The sequence below is a fragment of the Eretmochelys imbricata genome, chromosome 2, assembly GCF_965152235.1.
Source record: "Eretmochelys imbricata isolate rEreImb1 chromosome 2, rEreImb1.hap1, whole genome shotgun sequence".
In the NCBI taxonomy this organism is placed as follows: Eukaryota; Metazoa; Chordata; order Testudines; family Cheloniidae; genus Eretmochelys; species Eretmochelys imbricata.
This window is the reverse complement of record NC_135573.1, coordinates 67,989,647-68,008,888: the sequence shown is the minus strand read 5'-3', so window position 1 is coordinate 68,008,888 and position 19,242 is coordinate 67,989,647. Positions and strand designations below refer to the sequence as shown.

The 19,242-nt window shown below is 39.9% G+C and overlaps 1 protein-coding gene across 4 annotated transcripts in view; it reads left to right on the top strand.

Annotated features, from left to right (window-relative positions):
* The window catches only part of TGS1 (trimethylguanosine synthase 1), a 50,345-nt gene extending 37,915 nt beyond the window's left edge, over positions 1–12,430 (top strand). For all 4 annotated transcript variants that reach the window (XM_077810259.1, XM_077810258.1, XM_077810260.1 and 1 more), the window contains one exon: positions 12,107–12,430. In XM_077810259.1, coding sequence (XP_077666385.1) covers positions 12,107–12,223 — 117 coding nt within the window. In that variant the 3' untranslated portion in view covers positions 12,224–12,430. The remainder of the gene's footprint in view (positions 1–12,106) is intronic.
* Positions 12,431–19,242: the final 6,812 nt, after the last annotated feature.

Below are 19,242 nucleotides of genomic sequence, written 5' to 3'. Positions count from 1 at the left end.
ACTGACCGCTATTCCTACCTACATGCCTCCAGCTTTCATCCAGACCACATCACACGATCCATTGTCTACAGCCAAGCTCTACGATACAACCACATTTGCTCCAATCCTTCAGACAGAGACAAACACCTACGAGATCTCTCTCAAGCATTCTTACAACTTCAGTACCCACCTGCTGATGTGAAGAAACAGATTGACAGAGCCAGAAGAGTACCCAGAAGTCACCTACTACAGGACAGGACCAACAAAGAAAATAACAGAACGCCACTAGCCATCACTTTCAGCCCCCAACTAAAACCTCTCCAGCGCATTATCAAGGATCTACAATCTATCCTGAAGGATGACCCATCACTCTCACACATCTTGGGAGACAGGCCAGTCCTTGCTTACAGACAGCCCCCCAACCTGAAGCAAATACTCACCAGCAACCACACACCACACAACAGAACCACTAACCCAGGAACCTATCCTTGCAACAAAGCCCGTTGCCAACTATGTCCACATATCTATTCAGAGGACACCATCATAGGGCCTAATCACATCAGCCACACTATCAGAGGCTCGTTCACCTGCACATCTACCAATGTGATATATGCCATCATGTGCCAGCAATGCCCCTCTGCCATGTACATTGGTCAAACTGGACAGTCGCTATGTAAAAGAATAAATGGACACAAATCAGACGTCAAGAATGATAACATTCAAAAACCAGTTGGAGAACACTTCAATCTCTTTGGTCACTCGATTACAGACCTAAAAGTGGCAATTCTTCAACAAAAAAAACTTCGAAAACAGACTCCGAGAGACTGCTGAATTGGAATTAATTTGCAAACTGGATACAATTAACTTAGGCTTGAATAGAGACTGGGAGTGGATGGGTCTTTACACAAAGTAAAACTATTTCCCCTTGTTTATCCCCCCCTCCCCCCGTTCCTCAGACGTTCTTGTCAACTGCTAGAAATGGCCCACCTTGATTATCACTACAAAAGGTTCCCCCCCCCCACTCTCCTGCTGGTAATAGCTCACCTTAAGTGATCATGCTGGTTACAGTGTGTATGGTAACACCCATTGTTTCATGTACTCTATGTATATAAATCTCCCCACTGTATTTTCCACTGAATGCATCCGATGAAGTGAGCTGTAGCTCACGAAAGCTTATGCTCAAATAAATTTGTTAGTCTCTAAGATGCCACAAGTACTCCTTTTCTTTTTACAAGAAACTGTTTTGCTTTTTTTAAATTCCATCAAATTTACCTGCCTATGATTGTGATCTTTTGTTACAAGAATAATTTTTCATGTGTTGCATTTTTAGGTCAAATTGAAGATGAACAGCCCCAGTAAAATATGAAAGACCTGTTTTTAACTTTTTTTAAAGAAGATTCTATTTATGCTAATTATAAATCTTAATTTCCTTGTTTTTAAGCACTCTTTTAGGGCTGTCGATTAATTGCAGTTAACTCATACGATTAACTCAAAAGAATTAATCGCAGTTTTAATCGCACTGTTAAACAGTAGAATACCAATTGAAATTTATTAAATATTTTGGATGTTTTTCTGGCCTTTTATATATATTGTAATCTATGTTGCAATTGAAATGAAGAGTATATTATTTTTGATTACAAATATTTGCATTGTAAAAATGATAAAAGAAATATTATTTTTCAATTCATACAAGTACTGTAGTGCAATATCTTTGTCCTGAAAGTGCAACTTACAAATCTAAATTTTTTTTGTTACATAACTGCACTCAAAACCAAAACAATGTAAAACTTCAGAGTCTACAAGTGACTGAACTTCTTGGGGGACAATTGTATGTCCCCTGCTCTGTTTTACGCGCATTCTATATATTTCATGTTATAGCACTCTTGGATGATGACCCAGTACATGTTGTTCATTTTAAGAACACTGTCACTGTAGATTTGACAAACACAAAGAAGGTACCAAGGTGAGATTTCTAAAGATAGCTACAGCACTCGACCCAAGGTTTAAGAATCTTCCAAATTTGAGAGGGATGAAGTGTGGAGCATGCTTTCAGAAGTCTGAAAAGAACAACACTCCAATGTAGAAACTACAGAACCTGAACCACCAAAAAAGAAAATCAGTCTTCTGCTGATGGCATCTGACTCAAATAATGAAAATGAACATGCATCAGTCTGCACTGCTTTGGATGGTAATCGAGCAGGACAGCATGGACGCATGTTCCCAGGAATGGTGGTTGAACCATGAAGGGACATATGAATCTTTAGTGCATGTGGCACATAAATATCTTGCGACGCCGGCTACAACAGTGCCATGAGAACGCCTGTTCTCACTTTCAGGAGACATTGTGAACAAGAAATGGGTAGCATTATCTCCTGCAAATGTAAACAAACTTGTTTGTCTGAGCAATTGGCTGAACTTCAAGAAATAGGACTGAGTGAACTTGTAGGCTCTAAAATTTTTTACATTGTTTTATTTTTGAATGCAGGTTTTTTTGTACATAATGCTACATTTTAAAGTTTTTAACTTTCATGATAAAGAGATTGCACTACAGGTGACTTGAAAAATACTATTTTTGTTTTTTTTACAGTGCAAATACTTGTAATCAGAAATAAATATAAAGTGAGCACTGTACACTTTGTATTCTGTGTGGTAATTGAAATCAATATATTTGAAAATGTAGAAAACATCCAAAAATATTTAAATGGTATTCTATTATTGTTTAACAGCGCGATTAATCGCGATTTATTTTTTTAATTGTTTGACAGCCCTACACTCTGTATGTGTGACATACTTCATGGTGCTGAATCTCCTTGCATCACGATTTTAATGCACCGAGTATATTTTCTCTTTTTAGAAAAAAAAAAAAAAATCCAGAACTAGTATTTTCAAAGTATCAAAACTATCAATCAAACGATTTAACAAGACTTGGATTGAGAGATCACTTTAATTGGCTGCTAGTTGTACGTTTACATACCGTAGCACAAAATTTCAGCTGGAAAAACTCTTCCGGAGAAACAGGTTTAATGAAAAGGATTAGAGTCACAGCTTCAGAGAGACTTCCTTGTTCTCTTTAGGGTATTTGTTTTGTTTGTTTTACAGTTTCCAAAATCAAACACAGTGGAAACTCTGTGAACATTCAGATAGTTGAAGAACCCCACTGACTTCTTCTGGTGACTTGTTCACTTACAATGTTTTTTCAAACCAAGTAGTAAAACCATCAGGATCGGGGAGCAGAACTTGCCCCTAAGGTAGTAGTGCTGGCTCTTTTCATAGCTTGTTTTTTCTTTAGGGGATTTTGCTACTCTCTCTTGAAATGTTGCAACCTTTTATACTTGCTGAGAAAGAGCATATTGTTGAGCATATTGTACTTGTAGGGGGAATTCTGTGCCAAAAAATTAAAAATTCTGCACACTATATTTGAAAATTCTGCATATTGTATTTGTGAAAATAACACAATATAATTATGCCAGTTACAATTATTTTGGTAATTTATTTCAAAATATCTGTCCGCAAGTATGTCTGTACCAGAATCTTCTTTTTTTGTCTGCATTGTTAATTTTTTTTGACAAACAGATTCCTGATTATGCATATTAATATAGAACTTTGTATAATTCATTTAAAAAAACGCCCTCCTTATATGTTCTATTGAGATTCTGCATGTGACACCTCTGATTAAAACTGTAGGATTTTTAACCTGGCAAAAAGAAAGCGAATTGGAATAGCTTAATAAAACAATGGGAGAACACCTAGTGCAAATCATCCACAGTTGGTAAAATTGGTTTTCCAATTCAAGTATCAACTTACTTAATATGATTTTTTTACCAGCCTACCCAATCTTGATAGAGGCTAATTACCAAGAAACTTGTGAAATTTGGATTATCACTAGCCACTCTGACCCTGGTTAATTAGTTTCCATGATATTGTATTCTGAGCACTTGAGTATCCTATTTTTAATTTTAAAAATAATGAAATCACAACAAGGTCAGTAGTTATGAATGAATATTTACTTTAGAAAAAACATTTTTTTCCTTTTAGCAAAAAGACAGTTTATAATATGTGTTACCATGAATTGTCCTTATTTCTTAACACGGTCTGTTTTCGGTTCTGTAAATAGGGCATGCAATTATAAAACAATTAAAAACAACTGTTACAAAGTGCCCTTAGTCCAGTAAACAATTTTCACAGGTTAAAAACAATTGGGTCAAGTTTTGTAAGAGTATTTATTTTTGGCAGCCTCCGTTTTTGGGTGCTCAGCTTGAGATCTTGAAATCCGATTTTCAGAAAGTGCTAAGCATCCGCCTTCTGAAAATTGGGTCCCTTTAAGGCAAGTGTTCTCCAACTGTGTCCCGCCTGGGGTGGAGCGGAATATATTCTGGGGGCAGGGGCGTGAGAAGTGTTGTGGGGGGGGAAACGTACGGCGCACATTTTACCCAAAGCAATGAATAATTAGCAAAGCTGATGCGTCCAAACATATCAGGTCCTCAGATGGTGCTGTGCATTTGACTTTAGATGGACTGTGCATTTTGATGGATTTCTGTTAAGCTTGCACAGCATTATACAAAGTTGTCGCCATCTATATGTTAAGCCATTTGCTAGGATGTAGTGTGAACATTTAATCGTAAGTATCAACGGCAATCGTAGTTTTGCTTTTCCTCTTATTACAATGGATGATTGGCTCTGTTTGAATTAATGCGTTACTGTTTTTAATATTTAGTGAGAGTTGCATGTTGATTTTTTGTTTTATCTGTATATGTACTTACGTGGTGGGGAAATAAACTATTACAGACACAAAGAAGGGGGACATTTGAGAACCACTGCTTTAAGGTGTTTCAAATTGGGTATCCAAAATCACTAGTCCCTTTGGAAAATCTTGGTCTTAGCATACAATAATTAACCTGCTGTAAATTGTCTCCCTATCACTGGATTTTATTCAACCAACTCTGTATTATTTCAGCAAAGGTGATTGCAATCTGTAACTGTCAAGACTAATGACAATTCTGGGTTAACAACCATGAAAGCACCCTTGTTATTCCCAACAAGCAAACTTTCATTGGCCGTCTAAAGTAATCGGCACTGATTCTTTTCAACATGAAAATGTTACAGGGGTGGGAGAAGGAGCAGGATTCTTTTCAGAAAGCATCAGTATTAATGATTTCCCATTTTGCCCTTCTTTGTTACAAAAGGTGAGGGTGAAGGTAGCCTCAAAGCAGTGTACGAATGCTGATTTATGTTAAATCATTACATTGTTTCACAGAGATCTCTATTAGAGCTGTTTAGTTGGTAGTTAGAAGATAAGTTTTCTCAGCATTCATCTGTTAGGATTTAGTTTATTCCTCTGTAAAGGTTAAGTCACAGATGGATTTTCCATACAAAAGCCATTTTCCCAACTAACTTTGTGTAACTTTGCTATCTTTTAAGCTGTATAGAAAGCTAGTTTATCCAGATATTTTCCACATCTGTTTGTAATTCCTTGCTTCCTTGGAAACTCCTAGTGCCCTCCCATTCCTTCTGTGGTCATGCTCCGTCTGTAGTTTGCCATAACATCTCTGCAGCTTTCACCATCTTCAGAAAAAAAACGTGTAGTCTAGAAGGGAATAATGGGGTAAGTGTGTTTTGCCCGTCTGTGACAGGGCCATGCTCTGTCCTGATGCCCCAGAAACTGACCCACTTTCTTCTTGTATGTAGGCTGCATTTTATTCTAAACCAATTCACCAGCCCCAGTAGAGTGCAACATCACAGTTTTAACCTGTGTTTCTTTCAGCCCTTCTTTGCTAGGGCCCTAAAAGGAGAGGAGGTCTCCCTCTCTCTAAGGAGTGCCTTCATTCTAGACTCAGCTAGTCATGTCCTCCTCCCCCCGCATAACACTTCCTTCTTGGCTTTTATCAGATTGTTCAGGTCTAATTGTTGAGGTCTAATTAGTTCCTTACCTCCCTAGTCTCCTGATTAGCTAATTATGCAATCAGCAATTACTGGGGGAACCAATTCAGGCTACAGTGATCAGAGTGCTGACCCACCTGTCACATCTCAACACTCTGTCACGCCACCAAGTCAGTCTTAACTGGCTTTAGAGTGCACTGCTTCGAATAGTGCAGAGTCTGCACTCTCACTGCGTTGACCAAAGTAGGTTGACCATTTGGTTTGAAAAAATAAAACTAGGTGGCTTGTTCTCTGGCAAAAGCAGCAGGGTACTTTGCACAAATTTTCAGATGAGGTCTTTCACCTTTATGTTGTTATCCTAATAAGCCAAATCAATCAAGATAGTGTTGAGCTTCTATTTGATATGTTAAGACGAGGCAATACAGGATATAGTGGTATTGTTAAAACCTTTCCAGTAACTCTACAAATAAAATATCTTAATATTGTTCAAACAAAAAGGAAACTAGTAAAAACTTATTTGAGAATCAAAGTGGGTTCCAGACAGACACATATCTATGTAAATTGAGTAAACGTGTGGTTTCAGAGGGAAAATGTTTCTATGTTAAATTGTAAGGCCAGACTGTGACTCTTTCCTGGGGTTCTGAAGGGTTTCTCGTATGTTGCCTTTGTGCTGATGATTCATATTGTTCACTAAAGATCTTCTGAAGCTTCTTAACTTGCTATTCACTATTTATTCATTGTAAGATATTTGCACCAGCAGTTTATCAGTAAATACTGAAGTAACTAAAGAACAGTGGTGTAAAATATTCATCAAGAGCAGGGTGGACTTTTGCTTTTAAGCATGAAGAGAGCCCATTTTAATGTCTATATCAGTGGCTTCCCAATGCAATTTTAACAGAACTTTGGCTTCCATAAACTGAAACGTAATTTTTTTTATTAAGGAGAAAGGTCTTTTCCTGTTAGTTGCCACAAAAACATTCATCAAAATTTATTCTCTTCAGCTGACTTTTTTTTTTTGGTACAGCATTTTAGTTTACTATTATAGAAGAAAAGGAGCAGTGCTGCTTTTGTTTTTTTGGGTAACATCTAATGACTTTCTTGTGCTTTAGCTTTTAGCACTTAAGCAAATCTCATTTCTCTTTAACTCTGCTTTATAAAAAGTCTTAAACATCACAAGCAATTGGATAAGGTGAGGAAAAATGAACACAAGAGACTTTACTGGAAGGGGAGCTATTAATTGCTGACTTGTTGGCCAAATAAATCATCATTATGTAAAGCTGACAGACCCAACAAAATATTCATGTTTGGAATAATAACCAGAACAGCATGACAAAAATTGTCAGGATGATGGTTTATAAAATGACTGCAGATAAGTTATTACTCAGTGGCTGCACAGGAGTTCCCTCTGAATTTAAGGGAAAGATTTAGGCAAACTGCCCAGGGATGTCCGCTAAAGTCTTGTGCAAAATAAAATCCAATTCTGTTTCGTTAAACATGCAGTGAAGGCAGGATTTCTTTTACAAACATAAGCCAAGACTGTAGCTGTCCACAACATTTCAGTCCACATTTTCCATGGCAACATTAACGTCTAAAGCATGAAATATCAAATTCTAGGCATGCACCCACTGCATTTTTTCATAGACTGTTTTTCCACAGAGTTTAAGTCGAGAAAGGAGCATCAGATCATTTTGTATGACCACCCAGTATATCACAAGCTATTATATTTCCTCCATATACCCCTATACTAAGCCCAAAGGCTTTTCTTAGAATAAGGCATTTCAGTCCTCAGGATACTAAACTGGCAGAGAACAGGACAGACTAAAGTATCACCGGTGCTTGAGGCCCCTGTAATGACAGGAAATTGATTAGATGAGATATGCCTGCATGATCCCAGCGGCCAACCTCACTCCACAATGCAAGGGAAGGAGGAGAAACTCCCAAGGGCCCTGCTAGTCCTTCCCAACCTAAATCTGGCAATCAGTATGTGAGCAAGACGCACCATCCAGGCATCTAGACAGAGGAATTTCTGAACCACCTCAAGAGCACTGGTCCATCCAAACAGTGTCCTGTCTTCAGCTGTGGCCAATCTCTGATGCCTCAGAGGAAGGGGAAAACAAGTAAACCCAGAACACACCTAGCCAATTATGCGTTGGAGAAAAAAATTCCTTCCTGACCCCTGCAGACAACCAGCTGAAGCCTGAAGCATGAGATTTGATTATAGTCTATCTCATGACGTACAAGGCATAGAAAAGAATGTTGTGTAATTTAACCCAGCTTTCAGATGTTGTATGACATGCATTTCTATCTCTGAAGCCTTGTGATGAGTTGGTCCTTAAAACTGCTGCTGATCCCCTTTGGTTAGCAATGCTTTTTAGACAAGGTCCAAGACTAAGACATAGCAAAGCCTGACCCTCTGACCTATATAGAGAAATATTTCTTATAACTTCCCTTCTGAATAGTTAAAGGCAAAGAGTGAGAGACAGTGAGATCTTATGTTAATTTGAATGTGCTGTGATTGGCACAGTAGAAGAACTTAGATTCATAGATTTTGCCAGGTAACTATACTTACTGTACTTTGCTTTTAAAATGTGTCTCATCTATAAAACAAACTCAGGTGCTCTAGTATTTAATGAAGACTCAAGACAAAATAGAATCACAGGATCAGTTCTGGATTTCAAACTTGCTAAATTTCAAGGTGCTTGGATCTGAGATTTTGGTTTGGGCTTATCTCAGTTTTTAAATAACACCAGAGTTTTGAGGGGTTTTCATACATTGTTGTTGTTCTTCATTGGGTCTTTAAAGTATTTACATGAAAAATGCTCCCTTCAAGGATGGTGAGTAATTGGAACTTGGTTGTGTTCTGTGTAAAGCCCAAAGCAGTTACAGAATATTAACTTTCCTTAGCAGGTTAGGATTTTTGTTAGTTTCTAGGTTGTTAGAATATTAATTTTAATTTGCTATCTACATATTGTATAAAGTGACATGGCTGCTATAGCACTGTTGTAAGATTGTTGTAAAATGGCAGTGTCAGCAATCAAAGAAGTTGGGCATTTTAGGGGAGTCTATGCATCATATGTCCAGCTAGTGGAGGAAATTGATGCCTAGATTAGCTGCTTTAAGGAATTTAGGTCTGAAGAAAGTACGAGAAAAAGAGGAGGACAGAGAAACACTCCATGCTGGATCGTGTACTCTCAGCATATATAGTAAGTTTGCACATTACCTTAATTGCTAACCTAAAAAGAGCCATACTTTTTAATCATTATCTAAGATAATGTAGCTATCCAGATCTACTTTCCTGCTCATATTTCCTTTTTCACATCCCATTATATTATATTTAAAATGTAACTAGAGTAGAAAGGAGAAATGTCAAAAAATTGTTTTGTTTTTTTTTGTTTTTAAAATAATTTTATTAAGAATCATAGGAGGTGCATGTTGATATTTCTAAGAATAATGGGAGATGAAAGAACAGAATGTATTAAAATAACCAAGGGGGGAATAGGGATTGAGGAAGGCAGTGATTGCAGTTTTTAAAAGCATTTGTCAATTAGTGTGTAGTTAGTCTTGTGTAATGCTGGGTTTTTTGGTTTTTTTCTCCCCTATAACTGTCAGGGTTCATTGAACCCTGCTGATTTAGAATTGCCAGCAAGTATCTTGTACATAATTAGATCTCCAGTAATTTGTACATGAACATAATTGGAAAATGTTCTTAGATTTTTTTTTTCCTGCACGCAGGTTGTTCCATATGAGTCGACAGCACCTCTGTACTGAATTCTGTTTGTTTCTCTGGACCTCCCCTCAACAAAGAGAAGGTTGAGGAATTAGTATAGAGTGTAGATGAGCAGGCAACCTGTGTAGTTCATGGCAATCTGGAATCTTGAGACTTTTATACTACGTTTTGTTTAATTTCCCTATATTGCTTATACTTGTATATTTAATTGGCTTCAAGGAACCTTGTCACACTTGTTTAAAGTATTTTTAGTGATTGACTGAAATTGTAACTATACTCATCCTGGATCTAATACTATGAAACTATAAATAGCCACACACACTGTAATTGTTCAAATGTGCTTCAGTACGTGCTGCCTTTCTTCAACGCTTATGTCCTGCATTTCAGCTAAGTCCGACATTTTATTTTTCTTTATTTAGTTGTGTAGTTTCCATTTGGTTTATTAGGAAGCTGGAAAAATTAAGGAAATCAGTCCATTCTTTATCTTTATCAGACATTTTGATTAAATGCTTCTGTTGTTTAGTAGGAATTCATTAGTCATGCACAGAAACATTTCATGCTGCAAATTCTATTCCTAGTGTGCTGAAATTTATATTGAAATGCCTTTTTGCTGGCATTGTGTAGGTACCTGCTCTCATACTGAGTAGTCTCGTCCAAAATATTGATGTAATAACTTAAACAAATCTAATTACAAAACATATGTATTCCAACAATTTTGAAGGGGGTGATTATTGCTTTTTCTTAAACAGAATTCTTAAAGAAGAGTAGCACAAAACTAACATCCTTAAATTTGTTTTGCCCTTAGATGTTAACAACTTTGCCATTAAAACTTCAAGTAAGAAAAAATAAGTCAGAACATTTAACATTCCTGACCACTTGCCAAATTCAGATTCTTGTGCTATTTATAAATACCTCAGTCAGCTTCTGTTTTTTTGCCTTAAGTATTCGGTTGCATTTTGACAAGAACAGTGTTTTTTCTTATTAACATTAAACAGTGGGATGAAAAAGCTTTTAAGGCTTTTGTTTTTGTCTGCTGCTGTAAGAAAGAAAATAAATGTGTTTCTGATTAATATGTGATAATTATTGATTTCCATAAAAAAGTTCAAAGTAGAATTTAAATTAATGTTATTTCCTCTCTATTACAGTAGCTGTTTTTTTACTAATACAAAAATAAGAGGAAGTTCAGCATGTTTAAATATAAACTCATGTATAAGTCTCAAAGGAGTTTAGAAGAGGTAACAGTGCATACTTAACTTTGCATTTTAGCAGCTGCTGCCATGGACTTCTTGGTCTAAAGGTCAGTTAAAATCTACTGCAGGCTTGTAGTTCATGACCTTAAAATTTTAGTCAGCATAGAATCACTTTGTACGTTTGCTTTCTTGGGAGCAATTTCAATGCAAAACTGATGCAAAGACAACAAAGTGTATCAGATTGGGTGCCACCCAGTCGGTTAACAGCTGCAGACAGACTGCAGCACATGTGTGGAAGCACATTGAAATCAAGGAGGCCCTGCATCCACACAACTGCCTGCCCGTGCACATTGCCAGATCAGGGTCTTCAAGAGTACCTTTTCTTTTTTTCTTTGAAGATACATTTTCAGTTACGTTCCCTATATTTTTTCTTTCCTTCTTGTGGTAGTCCATCCCATGGACAGCTGTAATAAACAAGTATTTCCTATTGCTCATACTTGGCACACTGTACATATGAAGTAGGAAGAACACATTTACTGAATGCTATAGTCATAGAATGAGAGCACCTGCTGCAACAAGTTCTCTTTGCTACTGTCCTGTAAATATTGCTTTAAAATTAGTTGAGCATTAAGGATGTTCAAAGCATAGTAGCTGAACATCAGCAGATTCAGTAGACTTTTTGCAATTGACTTCAGTGGGGCCAGGATTTCTATCTGGAACATTTAGCAGCAGTTAATTTGCTAACTGTTTTATTCTAAACATTATGTGAGACTTAAAAAAAAAAAAGTCTAGTTAAGGGTTTTTTTGTGACACATTTTTCTCATCCCATATTTTTTCTTGAGCAGTCAACTCCCGTGCAATCTTTCATCCTTTTCTTGATTAAAATTTAGCTCTCATAATCTACAGAAATTATGGGATTTTGGTGCCTTCCTGTTGCTGTTTGCTGCAAGTGAGATGGGCGAACTGCAGTGCTCTCAAAACTGAGGGTCCTGTACCCCAGGATTAACATTTCTGGTAACCACTTTTAAATAACACTGAAGTGTGAACAATAGCAAGCATTTTTCCTCATATGTAGTCCTACTGTTTTAATAGCTATGAAGAGGGAAGATTTTTCAGAGGCACAAATGGCACGTAGACACTAATCAGCCATTGTTTTGTTTGTTTACATGTTTAAGGAGGGATTTTTTCACTGTTACCAAAAAGTGTGTCCCTGTTTTAATAGTAGCAAAGAAAACACTTTTGATTATGTTTGGTTATGTGGAGATGAATGAAAGATGTATTTTGAAATTGCTTGTTTTTCTGGGAGTAGACTGTTTGTTTTTATTCTTTTTAGGTTGCTTCCTTGGCTGGACCAGGAGGGCAAGTTGAAATAGAACAAAATTTTCTCAATAACAAATTGAAGACAATAACTGTTTATTTTGGTGACCTAATCAGACGAGATGTATCCTGAACTCAGTGCATATATACCTAAGTAAGAAATGGATCACGGTGTTCTAAACTTCCTAATAATATAGACTTGATTTCCCTTTGTCTCTAATTGATGGCTTTGGTTAAATTTCTTCTGTTTAATTTTTTTCTCCTTCCTTTTTTTGTTTAGAGAAATATGTTTTCATCCTGTTCATTGCAAATATGTCAATAAAATACTTTTATAATAAGATTTTTGACATTGATGTATTTCTTTAATTAAAATAATAAAATGAAACTTTAGTAGTTTTCATTACCAAAGATCTTATTGTAAATCTAGAGAAAGCTGCCTTCAGAATAATACATGTCACAATACCAGTCTAAGAGGAGTTCAAGGCTCTGTTCAAATATGCACGCAGAACCTAAATTATATTTTATAATAGGTATTTTTGTGTTTATCAATTTTCCAGCCCTGCATAATATTCAAAACAAATTGAGAGAGATCTAGTACTTAGTACAAACTAATTCTGGAAACAAATAATGAAAATGCAGTTTCTCTGAAAAAATAGTTTATAAAGATCTATGGTCCATGCTTAAATAATTAAACAGAATAAGCTACTATATGGGAAAACCTACCAAAGACTTACCAAAGTCAGAGTTAAGCAGCTCTCAGTTCAGCTGGAAAACATTTATGTGGTCACTGTTCATCACCCTAGGGTCCACAGACCTGTTACAAGGGGTACTTCAGCCTGCGTGTGGCTTGTGGGCAGGACCAGACTTGTCAGTTGCTGGGAGCAGGGCAATGGCCTTCCCCCTGAAATTCCCTCCAGTGTATTTGCCTTCCCAGTGGCCAGTTGTTCACCCAGCCCTCACTGCTGCGGGACCTTTCTGAAGGAAATTTGAAACCTTATTTCAAATTTCTAACTAACAGTGTGACTCACTGATGTGTCTGATTCCCAGTCGTGTCCCAGGGCTGCGTTTGCCTTCTGGGAAAACTATCCTCTAACTCGGCTTCCTCTTCTGAGGTGTTTGCAGTGGCTGTGGCCCTGCAGGCTTCAGAGAGAAAAGCCATAAGCACAAGGAAAGGTCTGTGTCTTACTCCCTTTTATTGAATGTCTCATTGGGGAGCTCAGCTGGCTCTGTGGGCAGAATGTGGTCCCAAGCCAGGTAGGGTTGGCTTGGCCTCCTGCCCTGGGAAGGGAAAGAGGCAAGCAGGATTGGAAATGAACTGGTTCCAGGGCAAACAACCCCCCTCACCCATCTCTGAGGGGAGAGAATCTAGAAGGGCAGTGTGCCAGATGGAAGGTTGCACCTGAGTCTCTATAGACCACATCAGCAGCCACATTCTGTGGTGCTCAGCCATCTACTCCCCCTTCCCTCAGGCTGTAGATGGAGGGCACTGGACACCCCGTGGGACACTGCCAATGCCAGGATGTGTGGTAAGGGGCCTTTGGGCCCAGCTCCCTCTCCTTGCTACCACTTCTATATCAGACCTCCAGGATCTCTATTGATATACCTAACTGAGACCTCTAGGGGAAACGGAGACCCATGTGGCCCCCGTACAGTAGAAAGGGGTAGAATCTCTAACGAGTTGATTCTTGAACACCAGTATCTTCCCTGAAAGATCCCAAGGGGACCTTGTTGGGGAGAGAAGACAACAAATCTAGCTTCTTTCAGGCCAGGGGATTGCCATCCATTTATTTTTCTGAAGGAATGTCTGAGCCAAATGTTGCTTCTCTCTCAGAAGCAAGATCATAGGGACTGTGACACACAAGCCCATTTGTGTTCACTACTGTGTGTCCGCAACTCTTGTCAGGCCCGACATACTCACTACACATGCCACACTGTTGTCATCATCTTAATCTAAAAAGATGTCATGTAAGGCAGTGGTTCTCAACCCAGGAGAGAACTCAGGACTGGGAGGGTGTTGGTGTCACCCTGCAAGCTGGTGGAAGTCAGGGTGAGGCCATTGTGCTGTGTGCACACTGCTGGTGTCAGGGCTCCGAACCAAAGCTGTGCAGCACAGAGGCACCCAGGGTTCCACAGCAGACAGTGGCAAAACCCCTTCCTGGTCTGGGTTGAACCCCAGGATGTCACAGGAACAAATTCCAGAAAGACTAAATCAACACTGGTTCCTTTGTTCACCTTCATGTAGTGCAACATGGTAGATAATTCTCCATGAATAGTCCCCCTGCTCACCTTAGAGTGCAGTATGGCAGATTAACAGAGAGAAGACTAAGCAAGAGATCTGTGCTAATTCCACTGGGTTCGCAAGATTAGCTGTGTATAGTACATCAGTAGATCGTCCGCAGGTAACACAAGTCAGTGCTAGGGGAATTTTGGATAGCTATTGCAAAAAGCTTTATAGCCAAAATAAATAAAGAGAGAAAACCTCAGTTAAGTCTAGTCTACACTAGCAATAAGAGCATATTTTGGTGTCCCTGAAAAGGGGGGAGCTAAGAGGTTGCCAGAAATATGAATATTAGCAAGCGAAAGTTGCAGAGAAGAAACACCAGTGTACTAAAGTTAGGATCAAACTCAGCAAATTAAGACTACTCAATAAGATCAAAAGCTTTCTCTTCCAGAGGAAGTGCAGCTGCTGAAGCAGACATTTTTACACAATACAGATAACATTACTGAAAGTGCTTGTACCATCAGTTTGTTTCTTAAATCAACCTAATCACTGGATATTGAACGTTATTACTGTGAGATGGGGCGGCTGCCCCTCACTGGTATGTAAGGGGTTAAAGCCACTCTGGGGAGGCTGCGCAGGAGGCAGCCAATAAGGAAAACGCTTGTAATGCCAGCCAATTAGGAGAAGGTTTATTGGAGGAGTCAGTCAGGGCCAGGCTGGCTCATATAAGAAGGGGCTACTGAGCAAAGCGGAGTTTTGAGGGAGGAGGACGGGCTGCTTAGGGGGCTGGAGCACCATGGACAGAGCAGCGCTGGGCAGGGTCAGCAGAGTATCAGAAAGCTCCAGGTTGATGGCTGCCAGACTGAGGCCCTGACACAAAGGCAGAGGAGCTGCTAGGGCTGTGGGGGAAGTGGCTCAGGGAAGGAGACAGTGGAGTTGGAGGAGGGGCAATACTTGGCTGCTGGCTATAGAGTCCCTGGGTCAGGGCCCGGAGTAGTTGTTGGGCCCGGGCTCCCCATTTCTCCCCCCCCGCCTGCCCCGGGCACTGAGGAGAGTGGCCAGTGCATGGACTGCAGTCTGCCACTGAGATGAGTGGCTAGAACCTGAACTGCAGATTGCCACTGAGGCAAGTGGTTGGGCTGAGGCCTGTCGGTCTCCCGGAGGCGGGGAAAGAACCGAGTGGGACACAGCCAGAGGGCTGTGTCCAGAAAAGGACAACATGGTCCGGGGAGTTACGTGGGTCCTGGACGAGAGATAGGAGTGACAATGGGTGAGACACCACCACCAGAGGAGGGCGCACTGGCCACCCCGAGCCAATTCCCAGGTTGACCAGCAGGAGGATCCACTGTGGTGAGTCAAACCCAGTTACACACTGTCTATTTTAGATATGAAACTAAGAAAAACTGATGTGTAGTTGCAATTGGTGTGATTTTTTTTTTTCCACTAAGGCCAGGCCCAAAGCCTCATCCTAGTGCCCAGTCTGAGTAAGGGGGGACGTGCACTGGGAGGTTGTGGGAGGAAATGCTCAGCAACAGCTACCACAGTGCCTTGGCATTTCTACCTCGCTTGCCTTGCCCACTTCCACCAAGCTCTGTATAGTATCACAGATGACAAATGGGTTCTAGAGATCCATAAGTCATGACTACCCAATCCAGTTTCTGTCCTTTCCTCTTTCCCCATCCCTCTTTTCAGAGACCTGCTGGATCTCCCCTTTGAGCCTCTCTCAGAATGCTGTTTGTGCTACCTCACCCTTAATATGGTCTTTGTGGGTGCCATAGCGAGGCGAGTGAGCAAGCTTCAGGCACTCACGGCTGAACCTCTCCATACATAATGTTTCACAAGGACCTGGTCATAGGAAGAGGTCTCAATAAGTTTTTGTTCACATATAGTCTTAGAGTTCCAGTTGAACAAATCAATTAATGTACCTGTCTTCCCTAAATCTCCTGCTGTGCTGGAGAGAAGAAACTGCACTCGCTGGATGTTCCCAGAAACTTACTTTATTATATCAATAGAACCGAACTTTTCAGACTTGTCTCCTCATCTATTTCTAGCTTTAGGTGGCCAAACAAAAGTTCAGCCTCCTTCATCACAGAGAATATCCAAGTGGATAACTCGCTGTATCTTGACTCATCAATTGCCTAGTGTACCCCTCCCGCAGAATATTAACGTTCACTTTACAAGTGCTCAGGCAACAGCCACCAACTACTTCAAGAATGTGCCAATATCTGAGAGATGCAAGGTGTCAATAAGGAGTAAACCACTGACCTTTGTCAAGCTCTATGACTTGGACGTAGCTTCCAGACCAGATGCCAAGTTCAGGAGAGCAGTATTGTCAGCTGTTCGACTGATGCAACTGAAGGTTCTTATTCCCACCGTCCAGAGGGGATGTTTGCTTGCCAGTCATCTACAGTGGGATCCACATTGAATCATACTATAGGATAAATAACTCTTCTTCAAGTAACTTTTAAAAAAAAAAACAAGGAGGAATCCGGTGGCACCTTAAAGACTAACCGATTTATTTGGGCATAAGCTTTTGTGGGTAAAAAACTCAGTTCTTCAAATGCAAGATGTGGTTCTTTAAGATGATGTTGTTCAGGTAGATCCCAGGACCTACCCTCTCTCCCTACTTTCAGAGTCTTCAGCAAACACGGACTTTAAATTGTGAGGGAAATGAGGAAGGGTTCTGCTCTTTATGCCCTTAATCCGGGAGCACCAAGCGATGTCCATGAGCCCTCATAGACCTCACTTGGTGCTCCCGGACAAGGAGCATAAAGAGCAATGCTATTCAGAATACTCCAATCTGATGCTAATGAGCCTCATGTGGATCCAGAGTGGAAACCACCCTGACGACAACATCTCGAAGAAGATTTACTGTTGGGTAAATAACCGCTGTATCATGTGTCAGGGGTTTTAGATTTACCTGGAAATAATTTGCTAGCAGTTCACCAGCATAGTTTGTATCTGAATGTTTTTCTGACATTACTCTATAAAGAGGGGGATAAGAGCTGTGAGAGAAGCTGGAGTTGTATGGCTATTTAAAGGTGAACTGTCACGCAAAAAAATAAAAATTTGGGGGCAAGTATTCTCTTTTTGTACAGTGCCTTGCACAATAGATTCCTGGTCCATGCACATGCAAACAGGGCTGACGTGACCTTTGGATATATAAACAGGGGAGTAGTCACTAGGAGTAGGGAGGTGATTTTTACCTCTTTATACAGCACTGGTGAAACCAGACTGGAATGTCTGGTATCCGCATTTGAAAAAATTGACACAGGCACAGAAAATAGCCCCACAAATGATTTGAGAGACTTAAAGAGCTCAATCTGTTTATCTTATCAAAACAGATTGAGGTCAGTTAATTACAGAGTAAAAGTAATTTGACAGTGAGAAAATACTGGGTACTAAAGGGCTCTTTAATCTAGTGGTGAAAGGCATAATTAGAACGTATGGCTGGAAGGGCCAATGCTCCTAGATTCGGACTTTGTGTAATACAAAAACCCATACTCCTTACAGTGAAAGCCACAAGATCAGACATCACCACCTCCCAGATCCATTTGGCAGCCAGAGCCACCTCTCCACAAAGCCATTATTTGCCTCCTCTCCTCTCGGAACAAAAGCATTTCCTTATTAGATTCCCTTCCACTATCACTTGTTTCCTTGTGTCTTTCTGCACTAGTTCTTTATAGACCTGCCATCAGCCTCTCTGTCTCTACTAGCTCTTCCCCTTTCCTACTCAAAATTATCGCTTCTGACAGCCCCATCACCCCTTCTGAATAAGTCACACTTGGCCTGTGCTCACTTGCTAATTCTCATCCAATCTGCATCCTGTTGCTCCACAGGAAGGTTCTGGGGAACGTGGTCTTTGTACACCTCTCTAACCACATGAAGAACATTTGAATCAAGAGAGGATGAATTCCGGCCAGAATGCTTGTTCGCTTCCTAAAACAACTAATGCAGTTCCCAGGGGATCCAGAATGATACAGCTGGACGGATCTTTCAATAATGGATCTAAATTTGTATTCACTAGATTCCTATCAAGCTCGGAATCAAATTCAGAATTGCTTTCCTCTGTTTAAAAACTAAAATTTGCTTCAGTCTACCTCTGACTTTATATCCCTCTCAATCCCCACACCCTACTTTTATTTTGACCACCTCCCTTTCCTTTCCCTGTGATTCTCTCTCTCTACCCTCTAAGTACTGAGGTTGGGGTGGGGGAATAGACTTGAGATTCATATTTAGTCTGAACTAATTCACCTAATTGATAGTTTTCGTCTGTCTAGCTCAGGCATTTCTAACATGCCTGTCAGTGGGATATCTTAGTGCTGTACAGTGTACTAGAGAGGGATTTTCAGGGGCTAGCAAATTTTAGATTTCTATTTCCAAATGCAACTAGTTTAAAACACTGTAAAAATGCAGCTAATATACATTATTCCTGATTAAGGACTGTAGTGAGCCAGCCAGACTCCCTGGCTCAGTACTGTTCCATGCTTTGGTTTGGAATGGGGCTCTAAAACCCATCACACACACACACCCCCTCAGCTCCAGAGTTGCAGACGCACTTTTGTTGACAGACCTCTCCCCATCTCATGAAAAGAAAATGTCAGTTTCAGCTTGATGTACTTTGAAGTGGAACAATTGCAGAGACCAGTACCACCACATGATTCAGGAGTTGTGATCTTTTATGGACTGTAGCCATCATAGGGGTGAATGGACAATTGCTAGCCAGAACAGGTAGAAATGTAGGGCCTCTGCAGCCCACTTTACAGATAGGGTCTCCTTCTTGATAATCAAATGCGCAACTTCCCATGGGAACAACTTCCTGCTAAGATATAGGACAGAATGTTCCTCTCCTCCCACTTCTTGTGACAGTATGGGTCCAAGGCTGACAAATTCATCTGTTTGCAAAATAAAAGGGCTTGAGAAGTCAGTGT